The following is a 20,567-nucleotide window of genomic DNA, read 5'->3' as shown; positions in this document are numbered from 1 at the left end:
CATATTCCCGTATTTTTGACCAAAAACCTCTCCAAACCGTGGCCAGCGGGGCAGGCACTGGCCGAAGGGCCGCAGGCCTTCTCGGCGTCCCTTGCAGCAAAAAAACGCGAAGAACGAGGAAAAGGGCGCCCGCCTCACGGGCTCCGCCGCCGGCTGCCGCTCTGCGCGGGAGACGGCCCACAGGCCCCGCCCGCCATCTCGCGGGGCGGCTGCCCCTTCGCCGCGGCGTCCGGGGCGCTAGGGGCTCTCCTGCCGCCGCGGCGTCCCGTCTCCGTCCTGTCCGGTCCCGATCCCCGTCCCAGTCCCGATCCCCGGTCCCGGTCCTCGTCCCCGTCCCCGTCCCCGTCCCCGTCCCCGTCCCCGTCCCGCGCAGCGGCGCTCACCCTGACAGACCCAAGCCCCCCGCCCTCCCGCGCTCCAACTGCGCACTCAGCCGAGCCTGCCGCCCCCAATCCCCGGAGAGCCCGCCCCCTCCTCCTCCTGTCATTGGCTGATCACGCTGTCTCTCCGGCGCTGCCTCCAGCCCATTGGGCGAAGCAATGGCGCCTCTGCCCGCCCCTCCCGGTGCTGTCGGTTGAGGCGAGCGCGGAGTAAATAGGAGCCCAAAATGGCGGCGCCGCCGAGTCCGGTTCGTGGCGCGGTGTCGCCGGAGCAGGAGCCGTTCGGCGCCAGGGTGGCCCCGGACGCGAAGGTCTCGCGCGGCTCCCAGCCGGCCGCCAAGAAGCTGAAGGGCGCGGAGGAGCGGAGCCTGAAGGGCGCCAAGCGCCTCAACGGTGAAGGGGGCGGCGGCGGCGGGAGCGCCAGGCAGCAGCCGCTGCCGCCGGCCGCCGTGCCCAGCTACAGCCTCCCCGCGGCCTGGGCCTTCCCGGCGCTGCAGCCCGGGCCCTCGGTGGCCGCGAGCGGCTTCGCCTTCCCGCCACAGCTGCCGCGGAAGCTGCTGCCGCCCGCCGTGCTGCTGCCCTCGCCCGCCTTCCCGCAGCACCAGCACCGCCACCACCGGCACCGCCTGGCCCCGGCCGCCGAGGCGGGCGGCAGCGCCAGGCCCAAGAAGCCCAAGGAGAAGCGCGACAAGGAGCGGAGAAAGCACGGCGCGCTACCCGCGCTGGCGGCGGGCGGCGATGGCGGCGGGGCGGCCCGCGAGGAGAACGGCGACGTGAAGCTGCTGCTGCAGAAAGGTGAGCGCCGGCGGCGGGAAATGGTGGCCTCGGCGGCCCGGCCTGGCCGGGGCGGCCTCGGCGGCTCCGGCGCCGTCAGTGCTGTCAAAAAGGGGGTGTGGAGTCGGCCATGGCGTCAGGCCGAAGCTGCCAGAGGCCTGAGGTTTTTCTTACCTATTAGGGAAATGAGGGCGCCGAGTAATTTAGTAGCGATCTGCCAGCAGAATGGGGTGCCTGTCAGTGCTGTGGGGGAAAGGTAGGAGAAGGCCGCCTCACAGAAACAAGCTAAAACCCCAGCCACCCAACAAATTTCATTTATTGGCCTATGAATTTTTGCAGGCAATGTTACAGAGCATTGGAGACTGTGCACTTAAAATTTAGTGAGCTAGTCATTCACCGTCTCATTTGGTTCCTCCTTCGGTTTATTGGAGTTCATTAGGCTAAAATATAACAACAGCAGCAAAACCCATGAGGCCTTCAGGAGGAAGGGGAAGAATTACTGGATTACTTCATTAATTGGGGCAAAAATGGCTGTACCAGCTAAGGCAACGAACAAGGCTAGGCTGTTGCAGGAAGTGTTTGATAATGCTAAATGTCTGGGAAGTAGCATAAGATCATAGGGGAATATATCTGTTTATTTCTTGGAAATGCTTTCCCAGTTTCCAGTGATCCTAAACGAAATGTATTTTCATGCAGGTGCAAAAGATATCAACAAAGCGCTTGAAAAATTCACTCTGCTATGTATTTTAAGCAAATCCTTTCTTTCAAATGAAAGATAAATAATAATTCTTACACAGGCCTGTGTTACTCTGGGCCATACCTGTACTTGCTAGATGAGCTAACCTTCTGGAGAACAGTTGCTAACATCAGCCTTTTCTTGTCTGTTGTTTACATTATCTATCTGCCTTATATTATTGTTACCACTGTTCTGGATTCATTAAAATTCATTTAGATTCATTCTCGGATTCATTTAAAAGGGATTTGGAGTCATTTACCTTTGAATAGGTTTGCAGTTACGTGTGTTCTTGGTTCAGCATGGCTACTTCTTGTGACTGGGGTTTTTGACTCTAGGAAAGTGCTGTTCTGCAAGTGGGCTTAGATACAGCCTTTCTGTGTTTTCAGATATTTTATTTGAAGTATTTTCTCTTTCTTGTCCCTATATAAAAATAGCTTAGAAAGTCTTCAGAAGTTATTTTCAATACATTTTTTTTGATGTTGGTGAAACCTTTTAGGTTTCAAGGATAGCTGTTAAGAACCTCCCGTAGTATCCTCCTTGAAAAATTATGAAAACAATAACCATACTCACTTCTATTGCTGTTGTGTCCTACCAGCGTTACATGACTTTATTAACAAATCTTGGAGAAAAAGATTACAATAAAAGAATCAAAGATATGTTTAGATTGATAAATGAACATGGTAATGTTGTCAGCTGAAAAACTGTTAAATGAACCCTCCTGCAAGATGTGTTTGCGCTTTTAGTGGAGACTCAACAGTATTACTTATGGGATTTTTTTTTTTTTTTAATAAAGTTCATTTACTGACGGGGCAAATATTTGACTTTTTAGTTGCTGTTGTCTCGGAAGAGATATTTTTACATTTATTTCTTGAAAATGTAAGTACAGGCATTAAAACTTTCTGAGATGGAGTCCCTGTATATCACATCAGTGTCTCTAGACTTCTGCTTAAAGGAAGGAGCTCCTATAGTTGTTAACTTGGTGACCTAGTTTCGTGTGCAATTGAAAAACTTTAGACTCAGTAAACTGTACATCCCTTTTTTTTTTTTTTTTTTCCCCCAATATGCTCTGGGAAAAAAATTGAAGTTCCCTGGTCTGAGAACAGCCAGCCTTTTTTTTATATTTTTTATATTTAACTGTGGATTAAAGAACAGGTTTGTGCTATTAATTCCTCAAATAATTTACTTTACAGAGGCTAATGGGAGGAAAAAAAAAAGAATCCGTGGTGAGCAAGGGAGGACATGCAGAAGCCGGAGTATAGAGGAAGATCAAGCACAATATTTTATGGTAGGGATGGGTGGAGCAGGGAGAACTTGTGCCTTAAGACCGTAACATGCGCTCAAAGAAGATATCCCAGGGAGTCCAGGTGCATGGTGACATGGAACTAATGAATTTGAGATTCTGATGTGAGAGGGGGGGAAAATGACTTGCAAAGACTGCAGGATGGAGATGATTTTGATCTTGGTGTGGGGCAGAAGGCATATGGGTTGATGCTGTAGAAAATACAAGGAATATTAAAGGAAGGGTGTAGTAGGAGGAGAATGAAAAAATTGCACAGCCCCCAGGTATGACATCAAGGTGAATTTACAGGATTCGGTGTAATTAAACTGAGAAGCTTGCACACACATTTTTATATAGGAAGTGGAGAAATACAGGGTGCCACCTGTATATGTAACAGAAGTAGTTCACAGAAGCTCGGAAATGTGCAGGTAACATTTTTAAAACTCAACCTAATGCAGGGAAGTGCCATGTCCTCTTGCTGGAGTCTGCAGTTAGACAACGACATTGCTTTTGCTGCTTGGAAAAATCATCATCAGCAACAGTATGCAGTTGGCAACATTGATCCTTACTATTTTTTCCTTTTTAGCATTGAGAACTGATACACATATCATTGTTACACCTGTCAGAAAGAAAATTGTGCAAATTATGAGTAGATGTGCAGAAATCACTAAAAGAAGCAAAATATGAAAAGATCGCGAGGTAGAATGGGAGAAACTTCCTCCATATTTATCAGAAATCTCCATCCTTTCACCAGCAGAGGCAGTGCCCAGGGGCATGATAGGTAGAGTTGCTGCTGACAAGGGAGCTCATGTCTCTGAATTGGGAGGAATAAAGAAAGAAGAAAAAAAAATACCCCTAAGAGCTAATATTTGGCCTTTGCTGGCAGGGATGACTCTGGTTTTGAAGCACCTTCCTTTTCTGAGTGATTTAAAGACTTTAAGCTTGGTTCTATCCAAGCTTGGTGGATAAGGTATTCATGAAAAGAAATACAGAAACTCTTAAAAAAAAAAAAAAAAAAAAAAAAAAGACTTAAGCAAGTTTTCACTGGGTGATTTTTCTGGTCCTTTCAATGGAAAGACTTTTAAATTACAAAATCATAACTGGGCTTTGCAGCTTGTTCTTTGGTTAAACGAACAGAGTAGAATGAAGCTTTTTCAGACACCATAGAGAATACGAGTGCAGACCTGGAGCAAGGGTTTAGAGCTCCTGGATTGTTTTGCCTTAGGCCTGGCTTATTCTGCCTCCATGAGGTTTAGAATGTGTGAAGTGGCTTAAATTTTACATGGCAAACATGTTTTGATATAGAATTAAAAGTTGTGCAGTTATTTTTTCTTTTTAAACGTAGTGCAAATCTGATAGAGATGACTGCCATTCCAGTCTCTGACTGTACCAGTTCAGTTGATTTAACTGCAGCTCTGCTCTAGCAGTTCAAAGCTGAAGTTGTTTTCTTAACTGCACAAAACTCTTATCAGCCACTCCCTGCTTGATCAGCTTATGGTTGTCCATAAGTGTATTTTTTTTTTAAATTATTATTTTGTTACACAGACACAGGGCGGGAGCCAAGTGCATCAACCATCTTTTCTGTTTCTTGCCATTTGGTAGAATTTTGTGTACAATTTCCCTGTCTCTCCCTGTTTGGTAATAATCCCTTTGCTGATAAGATTTCCGTAGTGTGCAAGCAATTACGAAATGAAACTAATCCTTTTAACTTGCTGATGGAGCTCCCATGTGAGCAAGAAAGCAGTGCTGAGCGTAGTGCTGTAGCTTTTGCTTTTTTGTCTTTGTGTGTGGAGGGGCTTTCTGTTCTTTTTTGTTTGATTTGTTTTTTTTTTTCTCTCCTGCTATATCTGAAGCATAGATTGGATTTTAGATGAATGTTCACCAGTGATCCTCTGAATACTTTGTAGCTGTGGCCTTCATAAAATTTCTAGTTGTAATATTTTGTGTTTTTAAAGTATAGCTTTTTTCAGACTTGTTCTTAAATTCACGCCACATCTAGTGCAAAATTCACTGTGTATTTTGGCTTACCAAAATAGGCTGGAGAAAGTCTTCCTGTTCTCTAGGACTGGAACTTTATATCTATTGGGTAACTTCATTTTTCTTCTGCTAAGTGCTTTTCTCTCCAGTTTACTTCCGTTTCCTTTCCTATTCTTATTGTGTTCTTTGACTCCCTTTTCTTCTCCTTTCAATGCAATAAAAACTCTGGTTCCAGAGCAGGAAACAATTCTTTCAAACTCCTTAAACTCAGCACTCTGGTCTCTTCTGAATTTGTTAATACATATCTGTTTAGATGGATCATGGTAATCAGCAATGCTCAGAAAGCATTTAGGGTTTTGATTGTGGTATACATAGTGAGGAGGAACCTCTTGAATTTCCTCAGCTGTTCCAGACCTACATGCAGCTCAGTTCTGAGGGCTGAAGCTAACACTGATGGAAGCATCAAATGTTGAGGTGAACGTGAGCGAGTTTGTCTGTCTTCTGAGGGATCTCATTCACTTTTTAGAAAATTATCATGAAACATTGCAAGGTCAAATACTTTTTTCTTTTTTTTCCTCTTTTTTCCTTCTAAATTAGAAAGCAGAGTTCCTCTGGTATTCTGGAATCTTACTGTACATGTAATTTATACAGCAGATATTTATTCTTGCTATAAAACAACAAACAATGTATCTTAGTTGAAACAACATTGGTAGATTAAAAAATTGGATCTGAAACTGCTTGTAGAGACCTTGTTTGCAGCTGCGAGGTCATGTTCTTCACTTCTGGTTTCTGATGCAATTCGCCTGCACTGGGACTCAAGCTTGCCCATTTGGTTTTGCGTGTAGGAGGCTTTCTTCAGAACTGCAAAGATTACATTCCTTACAGGTATTTTAATCCTAAAGGGGGTTTCCTTTCCTCTTTACTGAAGGGTGGCTGGGGAAATGTTCTCACTTGCACTTGCTAAGGGGATTTTGTTTTGTTTTTTGATGGTTTTGATTTTAAGCCTTAATTACTGATGAGTATGTCAGCCAAGTATTTCTAGCTGTCGGAAAGAAAAACGATCAGGCTTTTTGTGTCTCAGAAACACCGCCTGGGTTTTTCATAGTCACTGAGCCAGGGAGCCTGCTCTCCTGTGTATGCCCTTTGACGTAATACAAGTGCAAGCATCAAAATCCCTCGTGTGTCTGCATAATCACATAAATGTGGCTTCTGGAGGTTTTATTTTTATGGGTATTTGTATTGAAGGGAGGAGCGAGCTAACAGGAGGAATGTGGACTGTTCTTGTCTTCCCCTGTTTGCTTCCAGTTACAGTACTGCTGGTGCCGACTGTACTGATGGTGTCCATCAACCTGAGTTTGTAAATATTGTTCCTGATGCTCAGAGACAGCCCTTAAATCAAAAGGAGGAGAGCAAGGCAGAGGGCTCTGGGTGTAATCTGTGACTGACTACAAATGTGGGTTACCATCTGGAAAGCTGATGCAAAGCAGCCGCAGCTTTTGGCATCTAACAAGGTTCTAAGAACTTGTTTCTTTCAGTACTAAAGTGGACTTGATCAAGCTCCTGAGTAGGTTTAAAGGTGCTGTTTTCATGGTGTGACTGATACTGCATTGCACATAATTCTTTGCAGAACATCTCTCATTTTACTTGTTCTGATTTACTTGTTACTTTGTGGAAGGCTTTTAGGTGGATGCTTCCTGGTTACCCTTCTGAAGTAGTAATGGCTGATCTGTAAGTTTGTATTATTTAATTGACTGTTTATGAAATCCTTAGTTATGGCAAGGTGACTGGTTAGGAAATAGAAAGCTGTTTCTGTAGCCTCTAGGTGTAACTGGCTGTTTACCTTATAAATACACTACCATTTCATTTCTCTATTTATGTGCTTACTCTGACATCTTGAAAAAGCAGAAACTTCCAGATTGGAGGCAGAAGCATGCAAGTAAGTCTGAATTCAGACTAGTTAATGGATTCACTGTAGACTGAAAAAGCCTTCCACTTCACCTTCCTGAATAGCATCTAAGGAAATGTAGTTTTCCCTGTATGTACCCGATGTTTAGATATGCTGCTGTTTCTACATTTCAGTCAGGGCTGTACTGTTACCACGTGACACAGATTCTATACTTTTTAGTTTTAATAGTGACCCTCCTGTATGAATGTGAACACAAAATCTAGAAATTTCTTAATTTCTTTCAAATATGGTGTGTGTTTCCTAGATACTTATTTCTACAGAACTCTAGTAGTAAAAAGATTAGCAGAGTAAAAAATACAGATTTTTTTTTTTTTTCAGTTTCTAGAATTTGAAAGCTAAGGAACAAGCCCAACTCTTCTTGGACCTTCTGTAACTGTATCCTACTGAGCTTGGAATTTCTCCTAAAGGGAGATATCCTTTCCTAAAGGGGAATATCCATTCAGACCATGATCAGTTATTTCCTGATCTGTAAATTTTACTTCATATGCCTTTGACAGAAGTGGAAAGTTGTGTTTTTATAGGGAGAAATTTCTTTGTGAAAAGATGTAGAGGTCTTCCCTCCTTCTGTGGGATACACACTTCTTCATGCTTGTGACTTTGTTTTTATTTAGATTGTATTTATTTCAGAACAGGAAATATATGTACCCACTGAAAAAGTACATAGTAAAATCAGTAGGAGAAGCCTTTAAGATTTAATATGGTGTAATAATGAAACAAAATATTTATATGTAATAAAAAAATAACAAGTAACAATTGTCTCTTGAAGGAATAAGGTTTGCCTAAATGTTAGAAAACAGTGACAAATGTAGCTTAATGTGACTTTTGCTTATGGAAGCGATGTCCCTGGAAATGATCTTCTGAAGAGCAAGGCAATAGTTTGTGGGCCACTGGCTTCTTTGGACACTCAGTGTCATGAGAACATGACTGGGCAGTAGCATCAGGCTGGTGAGAAATGGCCACCAGCTGTCTCTGTACAATATAGAGGGAGAAACAAGATCATCTTTGTTCAGATCTTCCGTGCCATGTTGAGAATTAGGTATGGTTAGGTTCATGGATTATTTTAAGATTAAGAATTTTGGTACAGCTGAGGTGCTGGAAAAAAGAAAACCAGAAACTATTACTTTTAAGTTTGTGTGGTAGGGTAGTTCCTGGATTTTTCCCAGAGAGACTACTTGAACTACATTTTATGTTGGTATCTTCTATAGATGCCTTTTCATATTGTTGCTTGAGATGTCAGTCATGCTACCATGAATCACTCCTCTTTCCCCCCGCCTCCTCCCCAGGAGACTGAAATGCTAACACTTAAAACTTCATGTGTTTTTCCTGTTTCAATGAGATAAAGTAGGATTTAAGAGGAAAAAAAGCAAGTGAAATATTAGACTATATCTTCATAAACTACACATGAAGTAAATAATAAATACATAAAATACATATACAATCTTGTAAAAATATTTTATATATATAGCATATGGAGATATGGTTGTCTAATACTGGATGCATTCATTTTAAAAACAGATTTTTTTTGTTAATGAGAAGAATTTTCTTGTGAGCAAGTGACATTTGGGCTGACATGGTATATGACTTGGGGACAGTAGTGCTTAATATTAGAGAAGAAGCTATAAGAGGTCTTGCTACTGGAGAGTCCCTAAGAGCTCCAGCCTGTGTTAAACTGTGTCAGCTTCATATGATAGGAACATACTGCGCCAACGGATGTAGAATATATGGAGATACAATTTCTGTATATTTGTATGTATTTGGAAAACCTCACTTGCCTTTCCTTGCAAATCTTTGTGCCATATGCCTGTGTTCATTGAATTTATTGACTTGAATGACTACTGAAACTTCTAAACTTACTGACTTTGCAAACCGGTATAGACAAGATGAAGTAGATTTTGTGGTAAACATTCAAATCTGGAGCAGTTTTCAAAGATTACTTCTGCATCCCATTGTAAGCTGTGAAACCAAAAATGTGCTGCTGAGGAAGTAATTTGTGGGCAAGATCTCCTTGAGTTCTGCTGGTCAGACTAGAAAATGCTTTTTTTTTTTTTTTTTTCCTTTTTCAAACTTCTAAACAGAACACATTAGAGAAATAAGACTGAGTGCAAAGTCATACAATGACTTTGAGTCTCATGTCAGCATAGACTTCTTCATAATGCTAAATTATGTTTTGCTTCCCCCCTCCTCCCCCCTTTTTTTAAAAGGAAAATTCCATCATCTATTAGTTGTATATATTTGCTGATTTGCTGTGGGGAAAGAAGCCTTAGAATTTGTATGTTTTATTTGGGATTCATTACTGTTCTTGACTCGCATCAGGCTGTTCTTTGATCTGATTGTAGTAAAGTGATATTTCTATATCTATATTTTTAAGAGGAGCAGTAGTTTAACTTTATTTTTCAAACCTTCCTCAGCTGCCTTTACGTGTCACTTTTAGTCACTGAGGTACTTTGACTTACTTGCAAATATTCCCAGAGCCTATCATAGGACATTGCTTGTCCTCCCCCCTTTTCTTTTTGTCTCCTATTTGCTTTCAAGATGTGAAAATAAACTAGAGGCTCTTTATAACATTTCAGCTTTTTGTCTTTCTTAATGTTGCTTCTGACAAATTTGCAAGATTCATTGGTCTGTGATACCATTCATGAGACTGCAATAAAGGGCTTCTTTCAGTCTTGCTCTCAGCCTCTCTCAACAAGGCTCAGCATTTGTATATGCTCTTCAGTCTTTCTTTGACTTCTGTTATTACTTAGGATTCAAGTGTGCCTCTTAACAATATGCAAATATGAGGTAAAATTAAGTCTTCTCATGATGATAATCCTGGTTGGACTGATTATAAATCAAGCCTCCTGTTACTGCCTGTTTAGTCAGTGGCTCTGTGCTTTAACAGTGTTCAACTCCTGTATGATTTCTTGTTTCATGTTTTTGAGTTGAGTTTTGAGTTTCAGATTTTGAGGGGATTTAGAAAACACTTTTTTGGGGGGGGAGGGGGTGGGGCTGGGGAGGGAACAGGCTGGAGAAGAAGTTCTGTCTATAGTAGGAGTTTGGAGTGTGGACAAAATCGCCTGGATTGTCCTGACTGCCATACAGGCACACGGACCACCTCCTTGCCAGCTCTTGAACTGCGAGGCTATTTTTTTTAACTTGACTCTGTCAGTTGCTTGAAGCAAAGATTTTTGGACAATTTTAATCATGGACAGTTTATTCCTAAAAATCTTTGCGCCAGGATGGTTTCTCTCCATTGCTTATCCTGGTCTGGACATAGTCAGTCATATCTCAGTTATTGTCTCTTTTTTGCTGTTTACTCTTTTTTCTCATCATTTTTCATCAATTAATATAGCTTTATTAGAAAACTCCTGGAAGGACTGATATGGGTACTGGGGAAGTATTGCTATAATCATTTGTGTGGATTATTGTTAGCTTTCTGCATCTCTTTGTTAAGAAAGTTATTTATGGAATGTGTTGATAGATATGGAACACCATATATTGACCTCTAGATGTGAAGGAGCCCTTTTAATTTTGATGAATTTAAGTCTATTACAAGTGAAGATGTCTCCTGCTCCTATTTGAGGTGAATGTTTGAGGAAAGGTGGTTAGATTTCTCCTTGCTTCTTTCTGGGGCTTATAATGGAAGTACTATAAATTAAACATTAGGGTTGTTTATCAGTGGTCTTTCTGAGAAAGCATTAGGCTAGGTATCTAGGTATCTAAACGTAGCATTATGTAAAAGCAGGAAATCAGATTTCACCTCTCCTTCCAGAGGTTAAAAAGCCTAATAAACTCTTAAAGTAGGGGCATAGTTTCAGACTAAGAAACCATTTGTGAAGTACTGGTTGCGGGGAATCTGAAGAAATTATTTTTACCTAGGCTTAAATGCATGGACTCAAAACTAATCTTGTCTAAAAAAGATTAGTCCTTGAAACTATGAATTCCAGAGGGTCTAATATTTTCATGTAGAGAACCACACGGAATGTACTGATGTCGATTTTTGGGCAAGCAAGGGAGACACCAGAGTATTTATCTGCTGTGCAAATACATTTTATTTTTTTTTCAATGAGTACTAAGTGTAATTAGTTGCCATTCTGGATGGCAGAGCCCAGAGGGCCATGATAAATGGGTCTGAGTCTAGTTGGAGGCCTGTAATTAGCAGTGTCCCCCGGGGGTCAGTCCTCGGTCCAGTCCTGTTTAATTTATTCATCAATGACCTGGATGAAGGCACAGAGTGCTCCCTCAGCAAGTTTGGTGATGATACCAAACTGGGAGGAGGAGCTGATACCCCAGAGGGCTGCGCTGCCATCCAGAGAGACCTGGACAGACTGGACAACTGGGAGGAGAGAAACCTCATGCAATTCAACAAGGCCAAGTGCAAGGTCCTGCACCTGGGGAGGAATAACCCCAGACACCAGTACAGGCTGGGGACTGACCTTCTGGAGAGCAGCTCTGCAGAGAGGGACCTGGATGTCATGGTGGACGATAAGTTGACCATGAGGCAGCAGTGTGCCCTCGTGGCCAAGAAGGCAAATGGAATCCTGGGGTGCATTAAGAAGAGCATCTCCAGCAGGTCGAGGGAGGTGATCCTGCCCCTCTACTCGGCCCTGGTGAGGCCACATCTGGAGTATTGTGTCCAGTTCTGGGCTCCACAGTACAAGAGGGATGTGGAGCTGCTGGAGAGAGTCCAGCGCAGGGCTACAGGGATGATCAGGGGCCTGGAACATCTGCCCTATGAGGAGAGGCTGAGGGAGCTGGGCCTGTTCAGCCTGGAGAAGAGAAGGCTGAGAGGGGACCTGAGCAGTGTCTATAAGTACCTCAAGGGAGGCAGTGAGGAGGATGGTGCTGGCCTCTTTTCACTGGTGACCACCAACAGAACTAGAGGAAATGGCCAGAAACTGAAGCACCAAAAGTTCCACAGGAACTCAAGGAAAAATTTCTTAACAGTGAGGGTGACAGAGCACTGGAACAGGCTGCCCAGAGAGGTTGTGGAGTCTTCTTCTCTGGAGAGATCTTCAAAACCCGCTTGGATGCCACCCTGTGCCACGTGCTCTAGGTGACCCTGCGTGCGCAGGGGGGTTGGACTAGATGACCTTAAGCATTCTATGATTAGTTCCTTTTCCATTTCATATTTGACTCTAATTACGTCTTACTGTTGTTAATACACTAGTGTAACCTGTAAATTAATGTAAATGATCTTGCGGGTGACAGATTTGGTTGAACTGTTTATTTCAAACTACTTAGTAATTGAAAGCACAAGCAAGTTTAGAATATATGGGGATAGCTGTGTAGAGCTTTTAGTGCCTACACACATCCAAGAACTGGACTGTTACATATTTCCCTTTTTCTGCACTTACACCTTTAATTTGAATCTCAAGAAATGAGAGTTGCTTACTGAAGGAAGCTGAGAAAAGTGTAGTATTACTGAGGAAGCAAAACTTGCTCTCTTGACTACATACAGTTAGTGCTGAGTCGTTGCATGCAGTTCTAGTGTAGCAGAAACAAAACTTGTCTGGGTTCAATAAGTTTATGTTGGATTACACAATAGATAAATATTAGCTTTTCTGCTATAAGTCCTGGGATTTCCTCATAACTCCTTTTATCCTCTTAATAGGGCTTGCATAAGAGTAATATGAAACATGCATGGGACAATGACAGTTAAAGTTTTCTGTTCCCACTTAATTTTAAAATATTTGCATTTCAGCTCAAATCAAAGACAAAATAAAAGAAAGGGATAAGAAGCAAAAAGAGAAGAAGAAGCACAAAATAATGAATGAAATCAAGAAAGAAAACGGGGAGGTCAAATTATTGCAGAAAGGTAGGTTCAAACCACATGGATTTTTCTTTGTAGTACTTCAAAAATTTCATACTTGGATTGAATGCTCCGTTTTGCCTCTTATTTAAGTTAAAACACGTTTTTCATAGAATTGAACAGTTTTTATGAAGGTTAAAAATTAAAACGTAACAAATTTTTTTTACAAGAAACTGTGTTATTGCACAGGAGGGAAAAACGAATACACATTGTTGCAAGTATGGAGCAGTAACTACAGTAAAGACTTTTAGGAATGATGCTGAATACTGTATCTTCTCTATACAGTTGCAATTTCCTATACTTGAGAGAGGAAGAAATGAATCCAGGTTATATTTTATATCTAACAGTAAATCTATGAAACTATAGAACTAAGGGGTTCTAATTTAGGAACACTGTCAAATTCTTTTTTTTTTTTTTTTTTTTTTTTTTTTTAAAAAAAAAGGGGGGGAAAACTTGCACAAAAGACAGTCTTAATTTTGGCTGATTTGTCCAAGTTCATTTACGAGAACAGAATATAATCATCATGTCTGTACGTGTGTGTGTGTGTATATATATATACACATAGAATCTCAATTGCGAGGTCAAGGTTGGAAGAGGCCTCTTGATCTAGTCTAGCCCCAGCCCCACTGCTCAAAGCGGGGTCACCTAGAGCAGGTTACTTGGGACCAGGGCTAGCTAAGTTCTCAATATCTCAAGGGATGGGGGCTCTGCCGCCTCTCTGGGCTGTTCTGGTGTTCTCAACCACTCTGAGTGGTGTTTTTTTTTTATTTATTTAATTTTTTTTTAACCCTTTAAACCCCTTTAAAAAAAAAAAAAAAGTCCTTGGGTTTAATGGAGTTTCTTGTGTCTCAGTTTGTGCCCATTAGCTGTTGTCCTGGCACTGGATACCACTGAGAAGAGTCCAGTTCCCTTCCCTGTACTCGTATTAGGTATTTAGCTCTCTGATGGCTAAACAATCCTAGCATGCTCAGCCTCTCCTCACGTGATGGGGAGATGCTCCAGTCCCTCAGCCACCTTCATGGCCCTTTGCCGATCTCTAGGAGACCCGTGGGTCACCTATCCTGGGGAGCTCAGGATTGGGCCCAGTGCTCAGCTGTGGTCTCTCCAGGGCTGCAGGGTGGCGAAGGATCCCCTCCCTTGTCCTGCTGGCAACTAGTTACTTTTTTAAAATAGGAAGCTTTATGCAGGGAAATCTTGTCATGTGGCATGGCTGTGGGTTAGTTGAGGTTCTGAAAGGAAAAGAAAAAGGATCACAGAATCACAGAATGGTTGAGATTGGAAGGCACCTCTAGGGATCACCTACTGCAACCGCCCTGCTCCAGCAGGGACACCCAGAGCACATGGCACAGGGTGGCATCCAAGCGGGTTTTGAAGGTCTCCAGAGAAGGAGACTCCGCAGCCTCTCTGGGCAGCCTGTTGCAGGGCTTTGGCACCCTCACAGGAAAGAAGTTCTTCCTCACGTGGAAATGAAACTTCCTGTGTTTCAACTTGTACCCGTTACCCCTTGTCCTGTCACTGGCCATCACCAAGAAGAGTTTGGCCCCATCCTCGCTACATTCTCCCCTAAGGTACTTGTACCTTAAGGCATATTTGTTTTCTGGGCATATTTGCTTCCAATATCACTTGTATGGTTTTCATTAAGCGTCAGTTCTAATTTGGTGTTTGCTCATGTTGGAGCACAGTAATTTCTAAAAATGCAGTAGGAGAACCGTTCTCAGCATGTGCTTCTGCAAGGTTGAATGCCCTGGTTTATGGAATGCCAGAATGCAGGGAGGAGGGGAGAATGAAAGTCTTTATCTTACTGGCATGAAGAGCTGTAAGTACAGATTATTTTTTGCAAAGCCTTTTTTTTTTTTTTTTTTTCTCTTGGGGGGAAAAAAAATGATTTATTGTCCCAATTGAAACTCCAGGTTGCTTGTGTGTCTTGTGTGGTGTGTTATTTTGTCTGTTTTGGTTTGGTTTGTTGAGATGAATTTTCCATGGGAGTTACCAACTTTATAATACATTTAAGATAAGAAGACCTGCATCTTTTGAGTAAAAAGTTTTTTTCTTCTTTTTTTCCCCTCATCCACTGTGTTTTGCCCTTATACTGTTTTAAGTGTAGTGTTGAAGGACTGTGTGAAATACCTCCAGTTCTAGCCAGAGCAAACTGAGAAGAGCCACCACTACTCCTCGTCTCTGGCAAATGCCACTTTGGGAGTTGGGGGGCAGACCTTAGCTAAGAGGCAGTGGGGCAGCACCAGCATTAAAGTTGGTCTTGCTGGAGGTGGGGTCTGACCTTGAAGCAGAAGTCTGGTGGACTTTCAAATTGATGCCTGTTTGGTGTGTGTGTGTCTTGTTTTTTAACTACTTTCTGCAGAGTAAATGAGTGAGTTTTCATATGATTTACTAGTTGGAAAGGGTCTGAACTAGTGGTCTGAAGGCTCTGAGTCTGGTAACCTATGAGTAGCTTTTCCATCTTTGTCAGATGAAGAATGTAGAAATAATTGCAGGTTTTGACTGACTCACTTCAAATGCAGTAAATTCCAAGGTAAAGCTTCAGAGAGAATTGCAGTGCTGTCACCCTTGCAGGAGCTCTTCCTCTGAGAACTGTTTCTCCCTTTGGGCATTGCCAGTATGTGTCTTTGACAGGTAAATTGCTGGGTGAGTCCAGCTGGCTGAGTACACAGAAATGTTTTCTTTTCCCGCTGACTGTGGTGTTTATGTGAAGTGAACATGGCTTTCAGTTCCACTTCCACGTCACACATCAACTAAAATACTGTAAAGTTGGTGGTAAGCTCAGAAAAGAGGTCCAAGTGAGTTACTGTGCTCTCTTTAAAGATGCAGCACTGTAGTTTTTCCATAGCAGAGCGAAAAATACTGGTAGAGCAGCATGTTTGGAAGTTTTTTTTGCTGCTTATGGGGAAAGTTTTATTGAACAAGGCTGAAGTGCTCCCACAAAATATTTTAAAATCCAGAAATGCATCAAAGTGCACAAAACAAAATTACATTAGTAATTAAGACTATCATGGCTTTCAGTAGATTCTTCTTGTTATCTTCAGGACTTCTCAGAACAGAATAAGGCTTATGCCTTTCTCACTCCCCAGTTTCCATTCTGGCTTTCAGTCTAGATGGAAGTTCTGTTCTGCTTTAGTTGCAGATATTTTTGGGGAGTACAGAGTTAGAAGTATAGAAGGAGCAGCATGTTGCTTGCCAGTGGTTTGTTTTCAATGTAGTAACTTAAGTGACTAGACCACAGATACTATTTGCAGACTTTCAGTTTATCATAGAAGAATTAACTGAAAAATATTTCTTTCTTATTTTATCTGTTTATCTATCACTCTGTAAATCTCTGTTCTCTTAGAACATCCCAGTAAGCTTTTCCTGGTGAGTGTGCTTAATGGATACCTGCTAGGATCTTCCTTGTGATTACAGGTGACTGAATAGAAAGCAGTTAATTAAGCTAAATGTTGTAGGAGCCAATTCCTGTCCATATAGTGATTTTTTTTTTTCTTGCATCCTGTGTTTGCATGTGTGTATATTTTATGCTATTGAATCAGAAGGTATTGGTGCATTTTCTGAAATTCTTGGAAAGTTGTTCTCAACATGGTAGTGACCTTTCAATTAGGAGAAGGCTGAAACAACATAAAATGGAACTCTCTCATGTATTTTACATTTTTTTTCTTTTTAACATTTTGGAGACTTCAAAGCTCTAGTATAAATAGAAAAAGATAGCATTCATATCTTGGGTGTATTCCTGCTGCTTGCTTTTCTTCAGCTGTGTACTGAGACACACCAAAGTTATATATGTGTGTGGCTTTGTTTTTTTTCCCTTTTTCAAAGCATGCAGTCCATTAGCTTTTCAATCTGCTGGCAGTTTGTCGTCTTCTGTAGTCACTATGGAACTAAGGAGAATGAGACTGCATGCATCTTGTTTCTCTTCAGAATTCTATGTTCCTGCTTCGACTGCCTTAGGAGATCAGCTCTCCTGACATTCAGTTTGGCTGATTGGAAGGTCTTTTTTTCATGAACTCAGTTAAAAATAAGATAACTTTATACTTTGACTTTTAATTATCTAGCCATCTGGCCAATGCAAACTTGTTTTTTCTTGTGTTTTCTCATGCTGGTTTTTCCTCTCTCGTGTTTTCAGTATGCATTATGTGGCAATGCATCAAAGAACACATGTATTCCCTAAGACTGCATGTCCTAATTGTTGTTCGAAAGGGTTCTTGGATGCCCCTGGTTTAAGCTGTATTGCAATGGCATGTGGCTATGAATATTAAATTCACTGGAATATGCAGGGGAACACTTCATCTGTCTGTGGTTTTAATGGGATATCTGCACACTAAACACTGCTATAAGAATGCCAGCAGAGCTGCATTGTAGTAAAATTCAAAAATATCAGTAGCTTTAGTGTGAGTTGTGATGAAAATGCTTGAGCATGTGTGCTTGAGCTCGCATGGGACAATGAGAAATAACAGAACGTGATAAATTGGGGGTTACTTCTCACCTATCGCCTTACTGGAGAGTAGCAGGTGGGACTTGCAGTGCTGCAGAAGGCAATAGGACCAAACTGGAGACCTGGAAAACGTTGGGGATAGCCAGACTCATCTTATGCAGCACAAGCCGCATGCCAGCAGCTGGTGGCTTTTGCTGTGACCTTTCATGTGCCATGGAGCAAGGAGGAAGGTGCTGTGTTTCAGTCCTTGCAAAAACCTAGAGAATACAGAGCTTGTTAAGACTCCTACATGTCTGTGCTGGTGTCTTGCTCTGCACTGCTTTTTCTTCTCCTCCCTGCCAAGTGTAGCACAGCTCTTCAGTTTCAGTATTGAGTTCTCGCAAAGCTGGGGCAGGAAGGCTGGCTATAATTACTGGCTGCAGGTATAAATTGTTATTTCTTCTTGCTGTCAGGAGGCAGCTAGAAAACCTTGATAAAAATATACTTTTTAAAGTGCATGTGTGTGTGGGGGGGGTATTTGTTAACAATTCCCCCAAGAACTTCTGGGGTCGTAACCTTGAAGTTGAGAAATACCGCTGCAGTTGAAACAGTCAAACAAAATGGGACTTTTGTGGCTTCTGTGTATGCAGAATTTCAAGTTAAATTATCTCATTGACAAAACACAGATACTCCAGGTATAGATAAATTCTAACTAATTTTTGAGAAGTGATTTTTTACAAAAAGATGGAAATTTGAAAGCAGTTGGTTAAGAGAAATGCAGAATGTCAAATTTATTTTAAATTAAATACTATTTAATGATACTAAAACATTGGATTAGTTCCATAAAATTCCGAGAGCTTAGAACATGAGCACTAGGTGCAAGTTCTATGCTGTGTATGATGGGGGTATTCGAGCACTGCAAAACAACTTGCTGAGATCTATCTGCAGGGTCTTTAGACCATGTATTGACAAAATATTCATGAATTGCAGAGTTTTTGTTTGTGGTGTTCATTAAATCTCACTTTTGCTGGGAGGTGGTTAAAAATTGTACAAAGGGCAACCTTTTATTGTCGAGTGTATGTTATGAGTTGGATGAGTTTTTTTTTTTTTTTTTTTTTTTTTTGCAAATATAATGGAAGGTTCACCTTGTGCAGATACTCTGAGAGCAGGAGCAAACCAACAATTTTGCAGCTTTCTAGCCTTTCAGTACCAGCAAGTGCCAGCTCAGCAGGTTTATGGACAGCAGATCACAGGAGAGGTTCTGTACGCTCTGTCAGCATGGAGTATTCCCCTCTTCCCCTCTCTCCTTCAGCTGTTGCATGTTCTTGGAGTGCTGAAGGAGTTCTCTCTCTCATTTGAATTAGAGCACTGGTTTAATGTGAGCAAAAATTTTCTTGTCTCATGAGTCCGAATCATGCAGTGGAGAAATAGGATTTTTTGATTCATTTAACTGCGCTTCAGTCCCTGTGCTCTAGATGCATTTGAGAGCTTATAGAGATAAAGATGCCCTGCGCTTCAAAATGTCTAAGGCTTTCTCCCCCCCCCGTCCCCCCCCCCCCCCCCCGTCCCCCTTTGGTTCAAGATAGATTAAATCTATGTATGACACAAGTTGATTGTGATTGCTGGTTGTAGACTACCTGAAACACCTGTATGGAAGGTTTAGAATTGTGAGTGATCATCTTATCTAGAGGTGAGATAACTTTGCTTGGCAGGAGCAGAGCAGTGCCTGATGTAAGCCAACTTAATTTGGATATCTTGGCATTACAGTGCTTGGATCTTTATTCAGGCTTCTGGATAGCTTTCTAATGTTTTTACTCAGCTCTGTGTTGCTGGCTCTGGAGCAGTTCTACTGTCCTGGGGAGATACTAAGTGCAGCTTTGCTTTTCCAGTGTCTATTAACCAAGAGTTGCAGGGGCAATATTGGTTTTGGAAACAGCAGCACATCTCACTCTAAGTGGAGTGAAATTTGCAGCAGAGTAGTGACTGGGAATTTTTCTATTCTTTCCACAACTAATGCAAAAACACATTTAAATTGAAGCATCGCACTGGGCAGCACTGCTGATAGCAATCCACATATCTTGGGCCTTCTATTGTTTTTAAAGTGTTTTCAGTTTCTCAGCAACTTTAAACGCCTGCTTTGGAGCTGATTTTTGAACTTCAGCAGAGCAGAAACCTTAAGCTAGAGAAGTCCCTCCTTTGTTCTGTGAAATTCTGTTCAAGTTTTGCTGAAATCTCTTTTTCTTGGAAGTCTATTTTCCGTGTCTTCTTTGTATTCTCCAGGCAAACTTGGCTGTATGCTGAAATAACTGGACACAAATATTCTGAAGTTGGGCTCATGCTGACGTCCGAGTCCTGTTAGGAACAGGCACTGTCCTGTGAGCATGTGGGTCGTGCTGGAATAAGGGACAGAAGGAAGAATTTTTAGACAGATCCATGGTGTTATAGTTACGTGTACTTAAATGTATTTTTTAAAACGGACAAATTTATATAAAATATATAAATATGTAAAAAGTTGAAGCTTTGGGGTTAGGAAACCATAAATTTAGGTTTGCCAGGAACATAGTCCGATTTTGTGCCCGTTGTTATGGCACTGGTGTGGGGTGTGTTGAGAGGGATTGGTCTGGGAAGGGCAGTGCACGGTAAGCAGGTACAGTGACAGGCTGCCCCGAAAGGGGCCATTCCGCTCCCCCATCCCTGCTGCCTGCTAAGAAGTGGGCAGTTTTCTGCTGAGCTGTGAAACAGAGTCGGTTGAGCCTGTAGCTGACACGAGTGGGAGCCGCGCAAGGATGGGGCAGGGCTGCGCACCAGGAGCGGGGCCTGAACCCCTCCGAGGCAGTGAGCAGTATCGTATAGCCCCATGGGAAGGTTCAACAAAGAATTGTGAATTTGATGTTCGCCAGTCTTGTGATATTCAATTTAACTTTGTACACTTTTGTTTTTTCTCTCTGTGAAATATGGTGCCTGAATTTTCTGTCTGACAAATTCTTTCCAGAAAAATTCCAAAGTACATGATTTGCTGTCAGTAAGTGCATGGAGTGCTTCTGTAGAGCCCACAGGACTGATAGGGGGTGCGTGTGTGTGTGTGTGTGTGTTTGTTTTGTTTCTTAAAGCCAATGTGAAAAAGGCTCAAGGCAAGTAATCAGTTTTTGAAATAATATTGTATTTTTATTTCTGCTTAAAACAATGTTGTCTTTCAGTTTGTGCTTAAAATCAATTCTCTGAAAATGTACCGTTGTGGGGGGGGGGG

At 42.0% G+C, this 20,567-nt stretch overlaps 1 protein-coding gene across 4 annotated transcripts in view; it reads left to right on the top strand.

Moving 5' to 3' along the window:
- The first annotated feature begins 590 nt into the window (after nt 1-590).
- RSBN1L (round spermatid basic protein 1 like) overlaps nt 591-20,567 on the top strand; it is a 44,345-nt gene continuing 24,368 nt past the window's right edge. For 3 of the 4 annotated variants that reach the window (XM_088533168.1, XM_088533165.1, XM_088533169.1), the window contains exons 1-2: nt 591-1,175; nt 12,796-12,909. In XM_088533168.1, coding sequence (XP_088389294.1) covers nt 608-1,175; nt 12,796-12,909 — 682 coding nt within the window. In that variant the 5' untranslated portion in view covers nt 591-607. The remainder of the gene's footprint in view (nt 1,176-12,795; nt 12,910-20,567) is intronic. The other variant, XM_088533167.1, reaches the window with a different exon arrangement.

Source organism: Tinamus guttatus, unplaced genomic scaffold, assembly GCF_059628265.1.
Source record: "Tinamus guttatus ecotype Peru unplaced genomic scaffold, ASM5962826v1 Tinamus_guttatus_pri_ptg000489l, whole genome shotgun sequence".
NCBI lineage: Eukaryota > Metazoa > Chordata > Aves > Tinamiformes > Tinamidae > Tinamus > Tinamus guttatus.
This window is presented reverse-complemented; position numbering and strand designations above follow the sequence as displayed.